Here is a 10420-nt window from a genome sequence, read left to right as displayed (position 1 = left end):
ATCCTTGTATGGTTTAAAACAAGCTCCTAAGCAATGGCATGAGAAGTTTGATAAGGTGATCTTAGAATATGACTTTAAGATTAATGAATATGATAAATGTGTGTACTACAAAGAGAGTAATGGAGAACATGTGATCTTATGTCTTTATGTTGATGATATATTAATATTTGGGACAAATTTGGAGATAGTAAATGATGTTAAGTCTTATCTTTCTAGAAAGTTTGACATGAAGGATTTAGGAGAAGCCTATGTAATTTTAGGAATGAAGTTGGAAAGAACACCTAATGGAATTACTCTTAATCAAACCAGTACAATAGAAAGGATGTTAAAAAAGTTTAATTATTTTGATTGTAAATCTATATCAATACCATATGATCTAAATGTGCATTTGAAGAAAAATAATGGTGAACCAGTATCTCAACTGAAGTACTCACAAATGATTGGATCATTGTTATACATAGCAAATAAAACTAGGCCTGATATAGCATATGCTGTTGGGAGACTTAGTAGATATACTCATAATCCTAACAAAGATCATTGGATTGCTTTAGAGAGAGTCTTTAAATATCTTAGAGGAACCATGGAATACTCATTGTGTTATAAGGGATTTCCGAATGTAGTTGAAGGGTATAGTGATGCGAATTGGATAACAGACAATATGGATGTAAAGTCCACTTCAGGGTATGTATTTCTTTTGGGTGGAGCAGCAATATCTTGGGGATCTAAGAAACAAACTATTATCTCTCGGAGTACTATGGAGTCAGAACTTATAGCTTTAGATACAACTTGCTCTGAGGCTGAGTGGATTAAGAACTTGATGCTTGACATGCCTTTAGTTAATAAACCCATGCCTGCCATTTTCATACATTGTGATAGTAAGGCAGTAATAGAGTTAGTAAGGCAGGCACATACTAATAAGAAAATGAATAGACATTTGCAAGTGAGGTACAAATCAGTTAAAAGCCTATTGAATAAGAATATTGTATCTTTGGAATTTGTAAAATCTGAGAAAAATATAGCTGATCAGCTGACCAAAGCTCTTTCTAAGAGAGCTGTCATTGACTTGTCGAGGGGGATGGGCTTAAGCCCATAAGGGAGTCACCTAGGGAGGTAACCCAACCTTTATGATTGGAGATCCCATGAAGAAGGTTCAATGGGTAGAAACAATCCATATTGCGTGACTCATTTCAGCACTAATTTTAAGGAGAGAGTCTCCTGCTCATCCCTATGGCAATAGTGCTTTGATATGTGACGTTAAGGAAGGGTATTACCCTGAATGAGCCCGAGGCAGGCATACTTCTGCAGGATACAGGTCACATGTATTCTTGGAGGACTCACCTAAATGAGAGTTGTCGTGAGGCCGCGACCGTGAGAATTGGGCTGTTCTCTAATAACTCTCATGAGAATCAAGATTCAGCGCATGGCCATAAATAGCGCTAACCCGCACCAAGTCTATATCAATACTATGTGTGTGGCATGTTAAAATCTGGTCCAAAGGGTCTAGTTCAAGACTTAGTTCACTATGATCCTTCAGGTTAGAACTGTCAACACTAAGTGTAGGTTCAAGTCCGGAAGACACCTGCACCCATTGCATAGTATAAAGCTGCCCAAATTTCTCTCTATATATATGTATATGATTTTATAAAGTTTTGAAACTTGTGGTTTACTGTTGGAATTTGAATAAATTTTGAAAAGTTTTAAAGAGGTGTAAATAAAAAAGATTTGTAACCCCCAAATTTTTTAAAAAAGAGTTGTTATAATCTTTAAGTTTTTCAAATTCCATTTGGAAGTTTCAAAACTTCCCATTATCTTTCATTATGGCCTTAATGAGGCCATAAGTATTCAACCGTTATGGTTGGATGACAAAAGGCCTATAAAAGAGCCATTCCTTGTATCTAAAAAAAAAAAATACAATACAAAACCCTTCTTCTTCCTCTCATTGTTTCTCTCTACCACCATTCTCTCTTTTACAATTTTCTATATTATTGGGCAACCGATATAGACTAGGTAATCTGCCTACTACAGACGTGCACTGTAGATTAGGCCCGCTGTGAGCCGTTTGGGTTGTATCTTGGAGCCGTCGCTGACCGCCAATACCTGCACGTGGAGAGGCAACAACGGTTTTAGGACAGTGCGTCTTTTGGCGTGCCTCTCACACCTCACAGGCCAGATATTTTCTTACCACTATTTTATTATAATTGTTAGATTTTCTTTTTATGTGATTTAAATATTTTACAAAGCATCTTGATAGATCAACAGAACTAACTTATTATTCATTATGCTCTTATGATTATACATAGTTACACATAAACATATATCATGATAATGCGTGCCCGGCCTCTTTTCCATTTTTTAGAAGATTCCTATGTCTCTTCTAAATGCTTGGACACTCAACTCCCACGTCATGTGTCCAAATAACATGTTTTCCTTTCTTCCTAGATGAGTTTTTTTTTTCAGTAACATAAATTCTTTTTATACGAATTACCTTTTCATATCAGAGATTTTTTTTTTTATATTAAGTTTAGGATTCTCTGTTGGAAGACAACTAAAAATTAATGGAACATATGTTACTAAGATTTTTATTCTGCATGTCTATGAGTTGATTTCGAGGAGAATTCTTGTATAAATGTTTGAATAGGCCAATTCTTCTTGTATAGCTTGAATGACCCTGTGATGATTTAAACTGATTGTATTGCCATGCAATCATGCATCTATTATCCGTCATGGGCATCTTTGAGGTTGCGTTTGGAAGGGTGATAAGTAGGGTTATCCCTCCAAGTGGGGATTTATGCCCCCAAACACTCAAAAACAGCAGGGAACGGTACTAGTCAGATAAAATCGACATTGGATAATTCCATCGCATCGAACTTATTCCGTAAAATGGGGAGAACTTGTCTCTCTAGTTACAGTTTTGCTCGAATTCGCTTTTTAAATGCACCAAAAAGTAGGACGACAGTTTTTTTATATATTAAAATCCAAATAATTACTCTCTTATTCCTCTACTTATCCCTTTATTCCATTGGATAGATTATCCCATTTACAGTAGATAGGATAACCCTCCAAAAGTTTTTCATCTCCACCAAATGCAACCTTACTATTTATGTTCCCACATGTTTCATATTTATCATGAAATATATTCTTTCCAAGTCTACATTTATCGCCATCTCAGTAATCTTGTACAGCTCAATTATTTCACAACCAACATTTGAAGAAAATATATTTAAGATTGTGATTCCTATAGATTAGGAACTAATAATTAGAATATAACGTAATAGATTTGGTGTCCGACACAGAAAACGGTGCGAACGTGAGTAGTAAATCGTAGATATGATATGGTGGACATAAATTAAATCGGATTACCGCACGATTACTAAATTTGTATCTTCTTTCCACAGGCCAAGTTAATTTTTGTCGGAGTCCATCCACAGAAACTCGGCCCAGTGTTAAGCTACATAAAAAGCAACCTAGTCAGCTGCCCTATTAAATTTTTTGTACATGTGCCTAACCATTAAGGGCACATTCCCCGGTACTTCTCCAGATATCATGTAGAATTGGATGAATGATGGCCGCTTTTGTCGGCCTCTGAATCCACCCAACTACCATAGCTGAATTACCCTCGACAGCAATACATTTGCTCTCAGCACTCGCCTTACGCAGGTGATACATCGTGTGGAGGTAACAACTATTTTTTCTCGGTATGATGTATGAGTTGGATCTTTCCTCTGCAATTGGTGATAAAAAAATTTGCAGTTCTCCGCTTTTAGAATTTTCTTTAATAATTAATAGGGTGCGCATGTGTAATTTGACAAGTCTATTAAAGGGTGTGGATATTAGTTGGTTGCCTCAAAAATATATTTGGAAAATAAAATTTTTGCAAGTTTTTAATTTTCTAAATATTTAGATAATATAAATTATGATAATATAAAAACAGATTTCCTCAATTTGACTAATTTTTTCAAAGTTTTTTTTTGAACAAGCAAGCATAACCCTGCAAATTTTGTCCCAGGGGATTGAAATGTTAAAGTTGATAAGGAAGAACCGGATAAAATAACTGCCATGGAGAGAGAAGAAATTAACCATGGAGACAAGACGTCTCCGATTCCACTCCATCACCCTCCTTCTTCTCCTTCTCCTATCCGTCACCTCCGTCGAGTCCACCCTCTTCCCCTTCCTCCCCACTAATAGAGATAGCTTGTTTCTGGATCCCGGCCCGGCCCCAGTAAAGGCCGACTACGATACCAGCTATGGCGGCAAGTGGGAGAACTCAGGCGTCTCAGCCATGCACTCGAACATCACCAAGGAGAACAAGGTCATCATGCTCGACACCGCCATGTTCATGCCCTCCCGAATCCAGATGTCGGCGGGCAATGCCGCCCGGACCCCAGAATTTGTACTACAGTAGCTCACGTCAACCTGGCGTGAGTTCTACCATTAGTGTCAAGAGAATAAGAGTACATAAAGATAGGGAAGTAGCATCAGTCCCTGTCCATAAAACCTTTTCTGAGTAGGAGCAGCAAAGGAGGCGGCGCAGTTTACTATCGTGTTCGTCTCCCGAAACACATGAGCAAACTGAAACGAACTGCAGTCAGCCACCAGGCTCTGGATGTCCCTAAGTAGGGGATAGCCATTGCCCTCTCGCCCAACATCACGAATCTACTCAGTCATCTTAGTCGAGTCTCCTTCTAGGATGATGCAGTTAGCCCTTAAGATTCTTCTTGTATAGGTGACTCCCTCCCGCGCCTTCACCGCACAGGGCTGCTGGTACTCAAGTTGGTAGATTGTACTAAAACAACTAATTCAATGGTTCTATATTAAATCAAGTCTGTAATATTCTAAAAAAAACATTTATCTCTCTTGTGTTGATCACTGTCCCTGAAATATTTTTGCATGGCACATCTTGTATGTCTTATAAATGTAAACCATGACATAGAAGAACTACTTCTTCATCATTATATCTTGAGGAACTTGGTTCATCAAGGATGAGTCAGCTGGGGATTTTATTTTGATGAGTGGCTTGTGCATTTTATCAATATATGTCAAAAAACCCAAGTGATGATGATTCTGAGCGACTTAGGTTGCAGAAAGTTTGTTGCCATCTCTGCATTCAGACGTTGATTTGGAACGGGGAACCGGCATTTTATCGATCTTGCCGCAGTTACAAATAAAATGATTAGAGATTCAAAAAAAAAACGATTATGTCCTATGACATGTTTTTTTTTGTTATGTATTAACCGTCAACATTTGGATTAGTTTATATGGGTTTTGAATAATAATAAAAGGAGCCATGAGCAAAGTTGGAACCCATACACCATCTCACCAACGCTTCGTCCCTCGCACGACTAAAACCACCAACACGAACACCAGGTGCCAACCCGGATCGAAGGTTACACGACTCCAGCAACGTCAACGGTCAAAACAATTTTAAAACTTCATCCTCTCATAACATAGTGTTATTGGCACCTTTTCATCAAAATATCAGATGCGACAACCAGAGAAGTAAACATTACATCATCAGCAATACATATATCTATAAATTACTCTCAGAGGACCATTTAGTGCAGAGCACAACACTGAAGCAAAGTCATGGAATTTTTCAAGCAAAGCTGGGCAACAATATTGTATTCCTGAAGAGAAGATGAACCTGTCAAAACACACGCTTTTATTCTTCCAAAAATTTCATACAGACTTGGGAGGAACTAAGGAGGCAAGGATTCCCTTGTTCCCATGGTCAACCACAACGTATTCTCGATCCTATATAAGGGACACTCATGGCCGTCTCCAAGGCACCCAAGCACGGTTCCATAGAGGCAGAGGCAAACCTGGTTGCTGACTGCAAATGGGGAACTTACGCATTCTCCTTGTTGCTCTTGTTTCTCTGGTGGCATTGAACCAAGATCTTGTTCATGCTAATTTTTATACCGACACTGTCTTCACCTGGGGCTCGCAGAACTCAGCAATCTGGGGCAATGGCAACAACCTTGCACTCATGCTCGATAAGGTCTCAGGTACAGAAATAAAGGCTGCTAATTTGTCATTTTTTTTTTCAATTTTTTTCCATCAAAAAATTGCTCCAGTACGATGGGTTTCTGTCATTCTCCTCATCACCTACGCCTTTAAACAGAATTTTTTTTACCATTTAGCTAATAAAAAAAACAAAAAGGAACACTTGCATCACATAAGATTTTAGATTCTGCAATGACAAATATCATATTGACATGTTTGACATTTGCTCATACAAATATCGACATGTTTACTATATAATGAAATTTTGAGAAGGTACGAAGGTGAACAGTGGCCCACAAAGGCTTGCACAAGGGCACCTCTCACCTAAGAGCGTGCCCTCAAGCAGGTCCAGGTTTCAAATCCTGAAGGATTGCTAAAAAAAAAAGAAAGGTGAAGAGCAAATACACATTGAAAGACCTCCACATTCTTTTTGTCCTTAAATTAACCACCTGACTAACATTTAAATCAAACAAAGGTAAACTATCCTTACACTTTTGTTGTATGGTTTGGTAGCTAGTTCATATTTTTCTATATAGGTGATCATGGTCATAAATCAAATGTCATAGTAAATCCTATACCATAGCAACTTGCAGCAAAATATCTAAAGGGTTCTCAAAGAACAGTGCAATCATGTTTTAAAGAACGTGGCAAAGAAGCTAATCTACCAAAAATGTATCAGTTAACAAGTTAAATGACACTAGCACCCATCTGCGAGAACTGTACCTGGGCAATGAAATCTATCAAATGAGTGTGTTTTCTTTCAAAAGTTTGTCCTGTCTGACCAGTTACATGTTGCATTTCAATTTCATCCCTGCTTACCATAAATAAAATGCAACAGTTGAGAATATAGGGTAATCAAATTCCCATTATCTTAAAAAGTTCTAGAAATATCTCATTAATTGTGCTATAACAATTCATCGTTGATATACGAAATGCAAGATGATACGCAAAGCTAATATGTGTTAGAGAAGAAAAGAAAAATGAGTATATAAAGCTGTTTGTATTGTTAGCTACTTCACTGACGATCACACCCTTCATTGGCCAAATTCAGGTGAAGTCTTGATGGTGTACCAGTCCCATTTAGCATATGCTATGAAGAAGAAAGATTTTCGTCAATAAAAAATAAGAAGAAATGATGTTGAAATAAATTTTTGTACAGAAAACCTAAGGCTCAACTTTTTGATTTAACATTCTTGACCAGCTGCAGTAGCCGATACTAATTCGTTCCATTTCTTTCTTTTCTCTTTCTTTTTCGTTTATAAGATTTTATGATACTAACTCCCTGTTCACAGCATAGAACGGGAGTAGGTCATCATTATACAAGAATGTCGTCATGTACTAACTTTTTACTTGATTTTCATATTCATATTCAATTTACATGTTGCTGTTTTCAATTTTAGGTTCTGGAATACAAACGAGCAGAGAGTTTCTCTTTGGAAGTATAGAAATGCAAATAAAACTGGTTCCAGGGAATTCAGCTGGTACTGTCACCGCATATTATGTAAGTCCTAATCTACCAGGGTCATGAGAATTCACTCACACAAACTTAACATTGGATTTCCATAGAAAAGCTATAGCTAAAGTATATTCCGCATCCATCTCAGATGTCATCAACAGGAAGCAAGCATGACGAGATAGACTTCGAGTTCCTGGGAAATCTATCCGGACAACCTTACATCATTCACACAAATGTCTTCACTCAAGGTGTAGGAAATAGGGAGCAGCAATTCTACCCTTGGTTTGATCCAACTTCTGATTTCCACAGTTACACCATACATTGGAACCCAAGTCAGATTGTGTAAGTTAACTCTGCTAATCTTAATGTTGTTTCCAACCTAAATACATCTCAACATTCTTCCAGAAAGCTCACCATCACTACAGAACTTAACACCATCTGTTTAGATGGGTTCAGACTTCAGCCCTTGGTAACTTCTGAAAGCTTAGTCTACCTGCTACCAAGGTTTAACATGCAATATATAATACTTAAGGAGAAAAAAGAAAGGCAAAGGGAAAAAGTGTATACAGTATCATTGCTGTATCAGTCAGGCTTTGACATGATCACACTATATGTAGTGTTGATTTGTATAAAGATCAGAGGAAAAATAAGTTTCACAGTAAATTACAGCTGCAAACAACTAATGTAAGTTTAGTTTAAATATTTTCTTGGAAAGTGGTACAATACAAGAATAATTGCAGTGTATAAAAGATTAAGTTTGTTTGTACCAACGGATTTGATATTTATCACTGCAAATTGGTTGTTATTTGCACCTGTTGATTCAATGATTTATGAAGCAATACCAACCAATATTTTTTATTAGATTGATGCACACCCCTAAAATAATTAAGGGTCAGCATCATATCATGCTATTGAGGCCGACCTCCGCAAATAGAGTATAAACCATAGCCTTGAACCTTGGTTGCCAGACATACCCAGAGCATCAATCTAGTTCTAATGCACATCTATTTCTGTAACAAGATCTAAACTTGCTTTTAAGTGAATGGACCATTCACAACTACATCTTATAAATTTTACATCCTTTGAACAGCTTTTGAAGTTATTTGAACGCCTATTTTCTGTAATCTAGTTCTAATGCACACCTAGTTCTGATAAAGGATTCATATTATACATGCTTTGAACATCCTTTGAAGTATTTGAATTCCTGGCAACATGGCCACCATCCTCACTGACTAACAAAAGAAAACAATCTATAGCTAATTTTTTTTATAAAAAAAACAATCAGATTTATGATTGATGTAACTCTAATCTATTGCAGGTGGTTTGTTGATGGGCTCCCAATCCGAGTCTACAGAAATTATGAAAGATATGGGATTCCATTCCCCAACAAGCAAGCAATGAGGGCCTACTCAAGCCTATGGAATGCTGATGATTGGGCAACTAGAGGTGGCCTGATAAAGATTGATTGGAGCAATGCACCCTTCATAGCAAGATATCGCCAGCTCCGTCTGAGAGCTTGCGCATGGACTGGACCAAACAGCATCAGCCAATGCGCTCAAACTACCCCTGCTAACTGGTGGACTTCACCTGTATACAGTGAATTGAATGACATGCAGAAGGGCCAGCTGAACTGGGTCAGACAGAACTTCATGATATATGATTACTGCAAAGATACAAAGAGATTCAACGGGCAATTCCACCCTGAGTGTTCTCTGCTGCAATTTTAACAGATGAGTTGATTTTTATAATGAAGTGGTTGTGATGGTACATGTGATGAGGTAAATAAGCCTGTGTTGTTACAGTTGATTTCATTCTTATGTTGTGAACTGAAGAATAAATAATATCAATGTCTGCGTTCCAAGGATTACCAATAACTCTCAATTCTTAGGCCACAGGCCCAGTGTAACCCTTTTCTCGGGAACCAAGTTTAGTTTTGAGTTTCACTTTGTATCTGATACATTTTGTTGTTCCATGAATCAGCAACATATGTCACGCCCCGAACCCAGCACCCGGGTCCGGTACGCGACCGGCCGCATGAGCCCTAGAGCAGTGCCCTAAAGATCATGCAAGGCCTATGGTTAACAAAAATTCCAATAAATCCACAACTAATTTAATAATTCAAATAGACAAATCCAACATGTCCAAATAAACAAATTGGTTCAATTACAAAGTCTTCAAATGTTCATCGACATCAAAGAAGGATAAACAAACTAACTAACTAATAACTCTGGTACTCGCACTCTGCGCCCATCCCATCCAAATCTATGCATCCTGCAACTCTGGTAAAGAAAAAGAAGAAGAGGGGGGTGAGCTTTACAGCCCAGTAAGAATCCCTACACATCCATACCAACACAATAATAATATGAATTTGAAAGCCACGATAAATCGATGCACATTTCATGAAATCATAAACCGACTATCAAAAGGCTCAAATAATCAATATAAGTATGCACGTCAAATATCAATGAAAGTCCAACCACGCAAGAATGATATAGCATACGACAGCTCATTAATCTTCATTAATATTTTCAAAGCTTTTTCTTTCCATTCTATATTAACTTGATCCGGATCAATTATCTTTCCGACTTTGGGCCAAATCCCGGTCACGTTTCCAGCCCGTGACAGGGCAAACCAATAGTGTCACACTTAGAGCCTGTGACGGGCAAACCAACATTGTCACACTTAGAGCCTGTGACGGGCAAACCAACATTGTCACACTTAGAGCCTGTGACGGGCAACCAATAGTGTCACACTTAGAGCCTGTGACGGGCAAACCAACATTGTCACACTTAGAGCCTGTGACGGGCAAACCAATAGTGTCACACTTAGAGCCTGTGACGGGCAAACCCATAATAACGAGACGGCCCAAAGTCAATGTTCATTTAATCAATTTCACATCCACACATCAATCCCTTTTATTTACTTTATTTCCGGCCTAGACTAACCATGATCACGTTTCCG

At 37.9% G+C, this 10420-nt stretch overlaps 1 protein-coding gene across 1 annotated transcript; it reads left to right on the top strand.

Annotated features, from left to right (window-relative positions):
* Window positions 1–5733: 5733 nt before the first annotated feature.
* LOC103702596 (probable xyloglucan endotransglucosylase/hydrolase protein 26) lies at window positions 5734–9448 on the top strand. The gene is made up of 4 exons (XM_008785086.3): window positions 5734–6005; window positions 7404–7504; window positions 7608–7801; window positions 8778–9448. The coding sequence occupies exons 1-4, from the start codon at window positions 5837–5839 to the stop codon at window positions 9184–9186; spliced, it is 873 nt and encodes a 290-aa protein (XP_008783308.3). The 5' UTR covers window positions 5734–5836; the 3' UTR covers window positions 9187–9448.
* Window positions 9449–10420: the final 972 nt, after the last annotated feature.

This window comes from Phoenix dactylifera, chromosome 8 (assembly GCF_009389715.1).
Source record: "Phoenix dactylifera cultivar Barhee BC4 chromosome 8, palm_55x_up_171113_PBpolish2nd_filt_p, whole genome shotgun sequence".
Classification (NCBI taxonomy): Eukaryota; Viridiplantae; Streptophyta; class Magnoliopsida; order Arecales; family Arecaceae; genus Phoenix; species Phoenix dactylifera.
This window is presented reverse-complemented; position numbering and strand designations above follow the sequence as displayed.